The 15,315-nt window shown below is 26.8% G+C and overlaps 1 protein-coding gene across 4 annotated transcripts; it reads left to right on the top strand.

Annotated features, from left to right (window-relative positions):
* Positions 1-3,491: 3,491 nt before the first annotated feature.
* Positions 3,492-15,095, top strand: LOC105365412 (transcription factor SPT20 homolog). Of its 4 annotated transcripts, none has more exons than XM_011503562.1 (21): positions 3,492-4,151; positions 4,330-4,440; positions 4,515-4,727; positions 4,810-4,928; positions 5,315-5,564; positions 5,870-6,082; positions 6,954-7,138; positions 8,312-8,521; positions 8,721-8,985; positions 9,077-9,133; positions 9,691-10,095; positions 11,331-11,487; positions 11,585-11,802; positions 12,024-12,171; positions 12,367-12,602; positions 13,145-13,288; positions 13,375-13,471; positions 13,661-13,740; positions 13,813-13,990; positions 14,088-14,284; positions 14,570-15,095. In XM_011503562.1, exons 2-21 carry the CDS (start codon positions 4,390-4,392, stop codon positions 14,693-14,695), a joined length of 3,549 nt encoding a protein of 1,182 aa, XP_011501864.1. In that variant the 5' UTR covers positions 3,492-4,151; positions 4,330-4,389; the 3' UTR covers positions 14,696-15,095. The 4 variants fall into 4 exon arrangements, with proteins under 4 accessions (XP_011501864.1, XP_011501865.1, XP_011501861.1 ...); XM_011503563.1 differs by having other exon boundaries at positions 8,721-8,991; positions 14,094-14,284; XM_011503559.1 differs by having other exon boundaries at positions 8,721-8,991.
* Positions 15,096-15,315: the final 220 nt, after the last annotated feature.

The following is a 15,315-nucleotide window of genomic DNA, read 5'->3' as shown; positions in this document are numbered from 1 at the left end:
ATTAGTAATTCGTTATTGTATTCAATTAATTGTCCCGTTCTTCCACTATTGTGCAATATGCTTATATAATATAAATAGTCGTGCTCTAATGTACTATGTAAAATAAGTTTTTTACATAAGTGATAATATTTTTCAGTTTTCCGAAGATAATAAATAGTAATATTTAATATATAAATTCTAAAAATATCTAAATTCTTCAAAACTAAATTACATACTAAGTATTATACATTATATAAAAAATAATTGTCAAATAACTATAAATCAATAATTATTCTTTAGAATTATACCTTTATTTCGAACCAATAATCTAAACTTAATAATAAAATGTATACAATTGTATTAACTGCTAAAGAATTTACAATTTTATTTATTTTTATTGTTACTTTTCAGATAGTACTTTTTAGAGTATTCGATTTGTCTCACCATTTTTGATTGGACATTTATTATGTGAGTTAAAATTCACAATAATCTGTGATTATATATTTTCTTGAACAGTTCCTAATAAGAAAAAGGTTAATAAAAATAAACGTTAAACGTAGTTAACTAAAGTAAAATGAAAATGTCAATAATTATTAGAGAAATTTATAGAGAAAAGGATAAGATGTAAGTATGATAAATTGAAATTGTTTAATTAATATGTGGTAAATTAATTTCATAATTATTATATTTATTGTTATTATAAATTAAATATCACTTTTGTTAAAAATACATAGAGATTAAACATAGTAAATTGTAATCACAATTAATCTTATATATTATTATCATAAAAATACTCAAAACTAAAGTGGAAAAATAGTAAGAGAAGAATAAAGTATTAAAACTTTGAGAAATCATGTAAGGTAAAAGGAAGATAGAAAGACCAGATGAAATTAGATATAGAATAAAATTACAACTTATCAGTATGTATTTATATGTTTGGACGTTCACTTCATTTTATAAAACTATTTATTAATATAAATAAAATAAAATTGACATTTACAAATAATTATTAGATATTTATAAATAATTATTTGGAAATTTTTTTAAACTGAGATCTTCATTTGTATTTAAAGCTTAATATAGAATAATAAAGAAAAAAATTATGTCGAAGAAATGTAATGAAAAAATAATAAAATTAATTTCAACAAATATTACAATTTTTCATTTTGCAAAGTTAATTTTGAACGAAATTTGAAATATATTACTTCTATATAAAAAATATTATTAAATAACGTAAATTGCGTTCTTATTAATCAATAAAGAAAAATATAATAAGTGACGAAAAATTTGTTATAGAATTGAAAATAAATTTTCAAATAATATTAAAAAATTTTAAATATATGAAGATTTAATAAGTTAAATACAATTTAATATATTAAATTACTGGTAAATTTAATATCATTAATTGTAAGAATGCTTTAATATTAATTTCTATATACAAACATAGAAATTAATTTAATGTTCATTAATAAAACTAATTATTTACATATTGCCAATTATCTTTCAGTATATCATAATGTCTTGAAGCCAAAAAAAAAGGTTCAATTAAATAATATCTCTCAAATGTTTGTTTAAATGATGTGTATATAAGAAGTTAAAAAAATCTTAGCATAAATTATAAAATTTTAATTGAGAATAAGAATGTCAGAACTAATGTTATTTAATAATAATATTAAATTTAATATCTTTTGGGAATTAATAAATTATTATTTCATAACGAAAATGTTGATAATAAATATTATTAAGAATATATTCAATTTATTAGATAATTTTAAAAAATTCTGAACAAAATAAATACTTTAATATAAAAAAGATAAAGATGATTAGAAAAATTTATGATTGAAAAATATTTCGATTATGGTAGGATGCTATTAACGCTTTTACTATTATCAGATAACTTGAAAGTAAGTATTAATACAATATTATTTTTTATTTGTTATTCTTAATGAACATAAAACAAAAGTATTTATGAAAAGATTAGATAAGTAAAGTTTAATAAATATTAATAAAGATTAAAGTAAAAGTTTTTGAAATAATATGTTTAGAAGTATAAAATAGTAGTACAAAGTTAAAGTAATGTAGAAAACGAGAATGAGAAAACGCTATGAAAATTTCTAGATAATATAAATGTAAAGATTTATTTTAATGATATAAATTAAATAAAAAATATTTAAATAAAGTGAATTTAACTTATGTGAAATAAATGTTTAATGGTTTTGAATTTTTTTATTAAAAAAAAATTTTCATTATGATAGATTTCAACAAAAAATAGATGTAAATAGATAAATTTAATGTATTTTTATATGTATTAATCAATCGATTGCTTCGATACTTTGTTTATTTTTGTATATCGTTAAATAAAAGGATAATGTATAAATAATACAAGAAAACAGTAGTAATAAAAACAATCCTGGTGATGTTAAAACACTTTTTGAGAATGGTTTTAAAATGTTTACTTTGCGACTAAGAAGATTTTTATTAGTATATGAAGAAACTAGTGAACTTTGTATTATACTTGAAAAAACTAAAACCGCCTCCTGATCGTAATCTCTAACTTCAGTTGTTCGCATTCATTTCAGCTAAAAATTTCTAAACTGTTAACGAATTTTAAGACCGATTAATTAATACAAACATTTTTAATTCATATCTTATACATAATTAATTGATAAATATTTGTATTTCACAAATCATAATAAATATCGTCATTATACAATATAAACCTGTATTTACATAAACTCGTTATTTATTATGATGTCGATCATTTTTATATTCTAAATTTGTATTACAAATAAAATTTTTTAAAATCATTTTTTCATACATTTTTCTTTTTAGAAAATTCAAAACGAATTGTCTGTTTGTTTTATATTATGGTTTAGTATTATAAAAAATTTATGCATATTTGAACTTGCTATTATGTTTTAGCAGAATTTCTATAATATTTTATGAAGTTTTGTATGACTTTTATTACGTCATGAATTTATTAGATAACTTTATAATGCAAATTTATTATAGCAAATCAGATATTTTAGAATTACAATCTATTTAATGATCACATAATGTGCTTCCGCGATACTTTTTTGCAAATCACTAGTAGTTCAGGGTGCCGTGAATTTATGGTTACGTTGCTGAATCATCACAAAAGGTGTTACATATATTACAGTCAGTCGTGTGAGCTAGGATTAGTAAAAGGCAGGAGATATATGTATTTGCCATTCGCTTGCACGCAGCACTCTATGGCACATGCATGCACGCACGCGCGTACATATATTAAACTGCACATGAATTGAAAGAGAGAGAGAGAGAGAGAGAGAGAGAGAGAGAGAGAGAGAGAGAGATAGATAGATGTATATATAAAGAGAGAGAAGATGGAAAACCTACCCCAACCAGTCAGAGGTTCCATTATGCATTGGTAGTAAGGTTGGTGACTGGTAGCGCGTATTAGTAGTTCGACTACGTTGTTTGTAGTTTATAGGTTACATGCTGTGTGCCTGTCGTGTTGTCTCATTCGAAAAGTTCAATCTATGAAAATGACAATTGTATAGTGCCCAAGGTGGAGTTTGGACTTGGCCGCTTATCCTTAGATCTTCAAATATATCAAGAAAACGACCGGTGCTAGTCTGCTGGTTGCGCGCGAGATATAACTCTTTATTCTCCCTTGAAGGGTATCCTCGTACGCGTGTGAATTTCTATTATTTAATTTCGAGCTGCTAGTGCCATCACTATTATTGCTGCAGGCACTGATCGCTCTCAGTTCTGATCGACTTTTTGGGACGTTCTTTCTATTCGAGGTGTCGCGCCACCGCTGCTTCGCCTGCCTGCGGTGCGCATACGTGATCAAGGTTATGTCTAGAGAGCATACCGTATTTTTCGGTTGTCGACAATCTGACATTGCCATCGCTCCGATGTTTAGTCTCGCGTCCAAGAGTTACTTCCTCGTCTGTTTGCGAGGAAAACATGAGCACGACAACCTGTCCTGTATTTGTGGTACCCATTGATTACACGGTCACGTACGATCGAGTCAAGACGCGCTCGTCATCCCATAAGTTATATCTCATTCTTTCTCTTCTTTCTTCTCTTTACTAGTTAACCTCCTTTTTATCTGTGACACCGTGAAACAAATTTTAACGTGTCTGTACCTGTTACATTTTCAAGAAATATTCGAGTTTTATACGGTTAGTATTTTCATGTTTTTTCTTTATCTGGTTTATTATAAAAAGTCTTTTTTGTTGATATGGCTTTGGATCAATTTGCATCTGCCTCTCATCCTATAAATATTTTTGTTTGTTCTTATTGTTAGATTCATCTGTCATTATAACTCACAACTATAATTTAAAAATTTATACTTTTTAGAGCTTAATATACATACTATATTGTAAGATATGATGAATGTGAACCTTGCATCAATGTATCATGATGATCGAATCAGTCTTTAGTTTAGAAGAAGCTTGTAGGCAGGCCCAGGTAATTTATCAATCTTATAAATTTTATATTAAAGTATAAATAAGTGGTAAAAATAGATATTTTTTCATTATTAGGAAATGATAAATCAGATTTCAAGATATCAGAGAGATGCTCATGGACAGGGACAAGGAGCCCTGGATATTACTTTGGATAATTTATCTAGATCTATGGTGATAAGCCATAAGAAAGAACAGAATTATTCAAAACATAGTATTCAAACTAAACTTACAAGGCTTTACTTCGAAGAACTTTCACAGGTACCCCATGCAACTCCAGATTCAGTTTTGGTATGTTTAATAAAAAAAAAATAATAATTAAACTTAGTTAATCTTTGCTTCTAAAATATTAATCTTAAATTATTATATATAGAACAATCTTGAAAGCGAATGTGACTTACTAGGAAGATTAGTACAAAAGGATGGATTGCACACATTAATTGTCAATCTTTACGCTGGTAATAAAGGGTATTCATTAGGTGTAAGAAATAGGTAAGAAAATTTATCTTTTTTATTAGAAAACTTATTAAAAAACAGTGTTTATATTTGTTTTTCTTAAAATTTGATTGCTATTTTTATTTATTGAAGCTTTATTGCTTCATTTAGAATGTAATTTTTTAATTTTTATTTTTTAATTCTCTTTTACCTTCCGTGAAAGAAGGTTTTTATTTGAATTCAGAATTTATTCATCCTCGGATACTAAGTTTTCGAATTAAGCATTAAAACTGAATTTAAAAAATAGATATTAAACAAATTTTTATAAATTAATTTCAAACAAAAGATCCAATTTTATAAGCTCTTATTAATTTAATTTTGTTAATAGCTAACAAGTAATCGTTCTTTGTCATATTGAGGATGCTAATATATTTTTTTTTTAGTCTCAAAGGAATTCAATATGATAAAAATGCATCGGTGTCTGAAACTCAGCTAATGGGTTATGAGCAGGGTGAACTTTTATCGTGCATAGATAATGGTCAGTTACCTGCAATGTTAGCTGAACAATTAGAAGTAAATCATTCATATTTATTTTATGATGGCTGTATAATTGCTGAAGTGCGAGACTATCGCAAAGTTTACCCTCATAACAAACCTGAAATACATCATGTTCTTTTGAAGCCTAGCACCCAAGTAGGTTCATTACCAATTTTTAAAACTACAAATTTTTCACGAATGCCCATGAAAGATTCCATTTACAATTTTAAATTATTATAGATATAAATAACTGTAAGAAAATTGCAATGATAAATTTATACAAATTAAATAAGAATGAAAAATTTATAATTTATGATTTTTATATGAGATTTTTTTCATTTATATTATTAGTTTCATTATTATCCTTATTCATAATACGAATATTATTGGCTTAAGATAATTAATTATTTAGAAAAAAGATAAGTAGAATGATACTCATTTTCAACAACGTTTTTCTACAGAGCGTTCTTTCTGATGTATCTACACTCACGAGTGATGGCGATTGGAGTCACGAAGAGCGTTTAATACTAGAGTCACGTATAGTAGCGGCTACTCAAGGCCCACTATGTCTCGATCCTAATCCTATACCTAGTTTGGCAACAACTCGCTTGCGACAGTCAAAAGCGTTATTCGCTGACCATCAACTTGTCCGCCAGGCTAAAAAGTTTTCTCAGGTGAATATTAGTAGGATTTATTTGAGCAAATTATCCAATTTATTCATGTGATAATTAATGTGACAGTTAATATAAGGAAAAACTTTTATAAATTAACAGATTAGTGAAATATATTTAAAAAATAATTTTCAAAACTGTTTATTCAATATTCCATATTTCTGTAGCAATCTTTTGAGTTCTGTTTACATTAATATTTCATATTTCAATTATTTTTAATTTATTAAACCCTAATGACGTATTACTGTTATCGGATTATTTATAATCGAGATTAATTTACAAAATTACGAACTAAATTAAAAATACTATCATTTACGAAGTTATAGTATCTTTTTTTTGAAGGTTGTTACTTTCAAATTGTCCAGCACTCTGTTATTATTTAAAGATAAGTTATTTCAAACATAAAATTAAAACAAATGATACTGTATTGTATTACATAGTTTTTTTATTAAGTATAATTTAAGAACTTATTTGTATAATTGAATTGTTAAAGCTATTTCTGAAGTAAGCTTCTTTGGAATAACTTCATAAATATCGTATAAGCTTTGAAAGTTTTTAATTAAAATTAATGTTAAAAATTATAATAAATATAGGATAGTGATTTTAAATAGATAAGATAGGATAAGTAAAATATAGTTGAAATAATTTTTAATTAATCCATAACTTGGTATTATAAGATATTAAAGTAATTATTTGAATATTTAAATATTCAAAGCATTTAAACATTAATAGTGTGAATTAACCATTATGAAAATTAGCTTTCTAATGTAAACCTGTGATACTGTAAAGCATATTAAATTTCTAATAAAATATCAGTAGTTGTTGTAGGAATAGTTAAATCAATATTAAAAATTGTATGTCTTTATATATTTAGGTGACTGTAAATCGTAAGAGAAAATTGGAACAGCTGGCACAGCCGGAAGGCTTAACAATACAAGATTTAATGCAAAAATTGCGTTCAAAACGGGGTGGGTCATCGTGTATGAATACTGCTTGTCCGCCACCGACTTTATCTATTCCTCCTCTTTTACCTCCAAATACTCCTGTGGATGTTTTAAGGTAACTCGTACCATTTGATATTATGAAATTCTTACTAGATTATATTTATCATTTTAATAAGTTTTCCGACTATTTGAAATTTTTGAAATTGTAGATTTTTCTTTTTTTAATATTATATATTGGCGCCTTTTCATTTACTTGTATATTTTCATTATAAGCGCTATATAAATATATTTCACGATTTATAAATTTTATAATTTTGGCTACATTATATTATTCTCATATGGGTTGTTTTGCATTATAATTTATTTAATTACATTATTCAGTTAATATATCATTATTAAAATTCTTTTTTCTCTCTATTATTTTGTATTTCTTATTATAAATATTATATTATATTTAACGATATTTAAAGTAAAAATTAAACAAAAATGTGTTTATTCTTCATATTATAAGATATTTAAAAATTTTTAGAATATATGTATTGTATCTAGTATTCTAATTTTTTTAAAATACATTCTTTATTTATGTCATTATTAGTATTAATTTATAAATTTTCACAAATTAAAACATTTTTATGATTATACTTTATCTATAGACATGGATTAAGTATGAAGTCACTTGTTGATAATTTTTTTATTGAAAAATTTGGAAATTTTAATTTGATCCTTTCAAATTTTAAATTACAAAGTGTAAAAATTTTGATAAAATTAATAATTTATTTTAATTTACTCAATCTTTAAAACCCCCTTAATAAAAATTAATTTAAACTTATATATATATTAATGTTAATTTTCAAGTATAGAAATGTAATTTAGGAATAAATATCATTACAATTAGTTCTTATTATTATAATTTTGTTTATAAGGACTGATAAAATTAAATTAAATGAATAATTATAGGAAATTGTAGTTTATTGAATTACTTTAATCAAATAATTGATACTATTAATTAAATACTTGAATTAAATAATTAATTATTTTGATTTTTTTCTATAAAAATATCGTTTTATATACTTATTTACTTATTAGTCAATTGAATGGTACTATTAATCAATGAATAAAAGGTACAAATGTATTTTGTAAATAAAATATAGGTTAACATAATGTATTATATATTCACAGCATTTTGTTGCCAATAAAATATTGAAACGTATTATTTTGTATATTGGGATAAAAGTTTATTTTCGATGTTTCATTTAATCGTATATACCGTGTTACATCATTAAAACAGGTATGCTAAAGCGTATGAACAACCCCGTGAAACAAAAGACTGCCTTCCACAACTTATCGAGGAGTATGTCTTAGAGACCGAAAGAGGACAAGGACGTATTTATCATATAAAACTCTCCATTCTGCAAAGACCGTCTAATTCTGAGTATCTAGGTGAACTATATGTAGATATTGATTTTAGAGAGGGTGAAAAAAAGGGATCTTCTTGCAGGTAATATATTACTTTTTTACTAATTACTTTTTATTAATTCATTGAATTAAAATTTGATTTAATTTATTTTCATGAAACCTTATTTATTATTTGTTAGTTATAAAGATTAGTTGATTTTATAATAATACTTCAATACTTAACCTTTTTAAACATTTAAAATTTATCAAAATAATTGATTTATCTGAAAAAATTATTGTAGATTTACTTTGGGCACACGAGCCCAAGCTAATCATTATATTCAACAATTTACGGAAATTTTTACGGAAGAGGGAAGAAAGAATGTGAAAATTCAACATGTGGTTCCGGGACAAGCTCCGCGCGTTACATGCACTCCAGGTATGCAACGTGTACATCAGCAACAACAACAGCAGCAACAACAACAACAACAACAACAACAGCAACAACAACAACAGCAGCAGTTACAACAACAACAGGTTCCAAATGTACAGCGTGTGCACCATCAGGTTAAAGTAGTGATATAGTGCTTTTATAGTTTATTTTCATAAATTAAATTAACTTGATTTAATTTGTAATTGTTTAACTTTTTTTTAACAGGCTCAATTGGTTGCTCAGCAATTACAACAGGCTCAATCCCAACGAGTGGCACATCAGGTTCGCAATCATATTAGAATTGCAAATAAATAAATGTTCTTTCAATTATTAAGTTATTCGCGATAAAATAAATAAGAAAAAGTATTAGTTTATATTTATGTATTTATTATTTTACTTTAAAAAATACTTAATAACTAGAGTACTTTTTACGTTTCTCATAGAGCATTTGATAGAAAATTTTCCAGAACTAAATATTATAATAATAACTATTTAGAGATTGAAGAACATAAACAAATGTAATTAAAATCATTGATATTTGAAAAGTTAAAATATGTTACATATATGCCAGTAGGTTATTTTTACATATTTTTAAAATATAATTTAAAAATAAATTTGTATTGATTGAAAATAGAATAATGGTAACTATAAAAAATTTATTATTTTGTTTCTATTAACATAATTGATTTATCGTTTAATTATTTTTATTTATAATTAATTGAAATATTATTTCTTGTAAAATCATTATCTAAAAAAAAAGTGATTTAATTTTAAATAAATTATAAAATAAAATCATTAAAGTAATTAGTAATTAAATGTATTTTACTGTTTTCTGCTAGATTTTATCGCGTGCACAAGGTCAGTTAAACACACTGGCAGGTGGTCAGCTGAATGCACTCGCGGGGCAAGTGGCTAATTCTATAAAGGCGATGACCGAGGTAGCTGCATCTAGTTCTCGGCAGTCCACAAATTTGGTCAACTGCCTGGATAATGTCACTCAGTCGATACCAGGCATTGTGCAAGCTGAGCCCGTTGCTGTTAACGTCGAACAGACGCTGACCTGCAATGTTACCACGCCCCGTGTTGCTTGCGGGGCTGCACTCACCAGTCAGGCGTTGGACACTGCAGGAGCTATAACCACGGCGGATATATCACCCTGCAACGGTTCTGCAGGCATATTAGTTTTTCAACAAAAAACAGCACCTGTACCTGCTCCAACTAACATCTCTAGTGTTCCTGTTTTAGTGAGTTTTAAGCTTTTTAAACAAGCGGGGTACCTACTGTATATCTAAAGATTCTTTCTTATATTATATAAAAATTAAACTTGCATTTGAATCGTTTTAACAAAGTATATTAGCCCTTAAAAATATTTAATGATAGGTTTCATTAGTAACTTCTCCGTATTTCATACTTTTTGATGCGCGTGCGCGCGTAAACACACACACACACACGTATATATACAGAGAGAGAGAGAGAGAGAGCATAATTTCGAAGCAGTTTCATTTTGAATTATATCATGGTTTTTTGGGCACTAATTTAACATTTTGATTTTTCCAATCATGTAACTATAGATCATTTTAGGCTTAGTAATCAAATTCGTATAAATGTAAATATGAATAATGAAAAGAGAATAGGATAGAAATATATTTTAGAATTAAAAAACAAGACAATATTTAATAGGATCCAATTTTGTGTATATATAATGATTACTTTTTTAACGCAATAAAAATATAAAAAGATACTTTAAAACATCTGTAAAGACTTTTAAAATTTCACATGTATTCATCCAGCCTATATTTAAAAATTTTGAATTATTGAGATAGCTCGTTTCAATGATCAAGTAAGTGATGTTTTCGAAAACCATCTATGCAGATTATCTATGTATTTATGGTATTTTAAAATTTTAATTTTTAGTATTATATTTTATTAATACATTTTAGATTTGAATTTATTTGAAATTATTATATTCTTATATTACATTATTAGATATGGCAAGGCAATAATTTTCGATCATTCAAATCAATAAATTATTATTTTTATTATTTTTATTATTTTTATTTTATTCTATATTTAATTTTTGTATTTTTTTTATAGTTATTGTATTTAGTTCTCAAATTATTCTAATTCTAATAAAATTTGTAAGTTAATTTTCATCATATTTTTAGAAATATTTAAGATTTTTTAATTTTATCACGTTTTATTACTTTTATAGGTTGAATTATATATATAATTAAAGAATTGTACATTATTTAATAAAATATAAATTAATTATAAGGATCGGTAAATTGTTGTTCTTTCATTAATAATACAAATATTTATTCTATGAACATTATCTCAGCAAATGCATGATTCTCACACTGCCTGGCTTTACAGAATATATATTTAATCTATTTGATATATAGTCCTTTGATTTCTGTAGATGTATTTAAAATCGATTCAATAACCAATTAATAAGATATTTGAATTTTTTTTGTTTTAGCAAGCGCAATTACAGGCAGGAACACTAAGTAATTTAACCGATACCAGTAACCAGAATGACGTAACATTACAAAGAAATTCCACAAATTTAGCTATAAGTGCTTTAGCAACTTCTCTTATGAATTCTGCTCAGCAATTTACGCAACAGCAGGCAGCAGGTAAAACATAATACACACGTCCAATAATAAATAAAGTTCTATGTAAAACAAAAAGTTGAATGTGAGCGTAAAAATTATTTAAAAAATTTTCTTTTAGCTAATGCTGCTGCTGCTGCTGCTTCGTTGAACAATAGTGCCGGACAAGCTGCTTCAAAATCAAATAATGCTGCAATTCTTAGTCTATTAAATAGTAGTCCTGCAAATTTGACGCAACAAAAAAATCAATCGCGAAGGATTTCATTGAATGCAGCTTCAATACCACAGAGGGTGTTGGGTCATGGCAACGTAATTACTGTGCCGAGTACCACTGGTCAAGTAAGCACTTTCTAATTTATTTATTAAGATAATATATTTTATAAAAGGCTTGAATATCATAAAAGTATTATTATGAAAACGATCTCGGTTTTGTTTTATTTAAAAAAAAAAAATGAAAACATAATTCTAGTAAAAGACTATTCATGAGCATATACAAAATGAGTACCTTTAATTTATGAAAAAATAAAATGTTATAATAATTGTGTGGATTTATTGAACAGGTTAGAGTAAGTTTTAGTTCGGCTTTAGCGGCCAGTCAATTAACAAAACAACAGCCAGTTAAAGCTACAGCAGTAAGACTCGCTCGTGTTCAAGATCCTACTTCTGCATTAGGTTTATCGATGCCAGGATTGTCAGCATTACTCGCAGGTAATTAATTCAATAAATCAAAGTGATAAATATTTTTTATAATATTTCTAAAAAAATAAATTATAACGTACTGATAATTGTTTCATTGAAGGGGATAATTTTTTAAAAAAATATGTTGCAAAATTTAACCATTTAAAAATTTGATTTAGATATTTTTTAATTCAATGTAAAATAATAGATCTTAATCATAATTAGGTACACCTACAGAAGATAATTCGGTACCTGGAATTACTGCTGCATCGTCGCTGTTTGAAAGACTTACGGCATCGTCAGCGAATCAAAGCAATCAATCGACCAGTCCGATGACTAGTCCACCGCCGACTACACCACCCACTCAAACAACTCAACAACAACAAACTGCCAACGTCAATTTACAGGGCGTTAATCTCGCTAGTCTACCAAATACTATTAATGGACTTCAGAATGTTCAGGTCACTTTAATTATCGATAACCTCCGATTGATTACAATAATTTAAAATACTTATAAGTGAAACTAACATCCGGTAGTTAAGACTTTTTAAGCTTGCAAATTCAAGCTATTCAGCACAATTCCATAAAATGCAGCTATTCAAACAAAATTTTCTTCAATATATGTTTCTAGAGGTACTTTATTTGTGTTTCATTATTACTTTAATTTAGGCCAAATTTTACGTTTATTTGCTTGTTTACGATCGAAGGTAACAAAGGATCAAATCTAATCGGCAAATTGGTGAATTAAATTACAATACTTTAAAAACTACAGCAGATTATCTAATTTAATATATATATATATAAATATAATTAGTAATTCAAGAGATGAAGTTTGTCAATAAGAACCTTATCTTGAACGTGTATTTATAAATTTGAGAATGCAAACAAATTTCTACGTTTAATGATAGTTAATAAACAGTTTTAAGAAATGCATATCGCAACAATATGTCACTAAGATATTATTACAAAATTATTTATTTGCGTGTTGTATATAAATTTGCAGGTTTCCATTCCTGGTTTATCACAACCTATTACGATGTCCTTGAATGTTTCGGCAGCAACAGGTGGTAATGTTGTCACACCAACAGGCGTAATTGTGTCACTACCAATATCATCAGCAACTAATACTTGTTCTACTGTTTCCAGCGTAAAAATATTTATAGATAATTAATCGATTATATTTTCTCATTGCATTTATTTATTGCTTATTACATTGTCGTCTGTGTTTCATAGATGGTACCCGCGACAGTCGTAACAACTGCTGTTGCCGGAAGCACTTCAACTGTAGTAATAGCAAATCCTGCCAATGCTCATTTATCGTTACCAATTGGTAAGCCCATTAAATAAATAAAATAAAAAAAACTTTATAATTTTAATGGTTTAGCTTAAATTTTATTAGTCTTTGAATTAAGAATAAGATTCATGTTTCTTAAAATGTAATTAAATATTTTCTAATTATTTTATAATATAATTAATTAAATTTAATATTGAAAACATAAATATTAATCACATATTTTAGCACAATTAATACCTTCTGGAGTAAAAGGTTTAACTCAACAAAATATACGTAGTAATAACGCTGCTGTTACCCTTTCTCAGGTAAAGTTTTAGCTACAATTATTTTAAAATTATCAAGAAAAATAAATAATATATAGAAAATATTAATATTAGGGAGGGCAGGCGATACAACTCGTTGGATCTCAAAGGTCAAGACTTGGTCAGATAACACGTCAGGTTCAGGCTAATCAAGGCAAATCTTTATCCAATCAACTAGTGTCTGTTTCAAAAACAGTTACGGCAAATCAACTTGTTTTATCTCGAAATAAGCAAATATTGACGCCAATAATGGGTGAGTAATTTAAACATTGGTATTTCATTAAATTGAAGAAAAAATATAAAATATACAATTTTAATGCTAATGAAAATCTTTGCATTTTGGTGTCAAGTAGCAGCTTCTAAGCCAATGCTAATGGCTACCCAAACCGGTGCCTCGTCTTCTCAATCGGCTTTATCTACTGTCGCAAATAAGCAGACTTTACTGTCTAAATCGTTGCACCCAAGATCCACAACGACTGGAGTAATGGGACAGTGCAACTCGCAGGCGCAGGCTTTGAATGCTGTGGCGGGTTTATCTCAACAACAGGTAATATTTTTATATTGATTTAAATAAATAAATAAATATATATATATATATATATATGTCCTTGATATAATTAAAATTAATATAATTGATTTAATTGCAATAAATGTAGATCTTACCTTACATGTGTACTTCTATAGCAAAACAACAACGATATAATTTAATGTGAAATATATTTCTAATTAAATTTTGAAAGTTTTAATTAAAAAAAAATTATTTATAAATCAATAATATTTGATTAATAATAAATTATATTGTGTAAGAATATATTTATTTCTAATATTTTAGCTTCAACAGTTACAACAGTGCCTTGCCGCGCAACACAAGGCCACCGTGGCAACGGCAAACGTTTCAACGACCGGCAGAACACAGCTTCAGCCACGGGGCAACGCTGGTGGCGAGGATGTGCTTTGAGCTACGTCCAGGGCAACTGCCGACTTTTTTTTGCTACGCTATCTCTTGTTTCGCCATGTCGCACATCGACAGGCCTCGAAGCAAAGAGAAGAGCCATTTCACTGCATGACCCCGAGATTACGAATTGCATGACGATAAATGAACATATTTGTATAAAGTATTTTTGCGAAATGAGACTCGAAATAGTTACGTTGCCTGTATCATCATAACGATGTAGAATGAAAAAAATTAAGAATTGTGTATATGCGGTAAATATTGAATTTGACTAAACATCAATTTTTTGCCCCGTTCGTTAAATCACATTTATTATTTGCTCAAGAAACAGTTTCAATTAATGTAGATACAAAATATATACACGCGTACATGCATGCATACATCATACATACGTGTGCGTATACACACACACACATGTATATATATATATATATATATACATATGCATACCTATGCATACCTATGTATATGCTTAAGGCATGCACGCGCGCATACACTCACCTCTGCATTATAAAAAAAAATATGCTTATATATGTATATGTATATACACACATATGTATCCGTATATGTATACATATAAATATATTTAAATTTATGATATAAAATTTGTTTTATATTAAAAAATA

The sequence above is a fragment of the Ceratosolen solmsi genome, unplaced genomic scaffold (assembly GCF_000503995.2).
Source record: "Ceratosolen solmsi marchali unplaced genomic scaffold, CerSol_1.0 scaffold8, whole genome shotgun sequence".
NCBI lineage: Eukaryota > Metazoa > Arthropoda > Insecta > Hymenoptera > Agaonidae > Ceratosolen > Ceratosolen solmsi.
The sequence above is the reverse complement of the archived record's forward strand: the minus strand, read 5'-3'. Positions and strand labels throughout refer to the sequence as shown.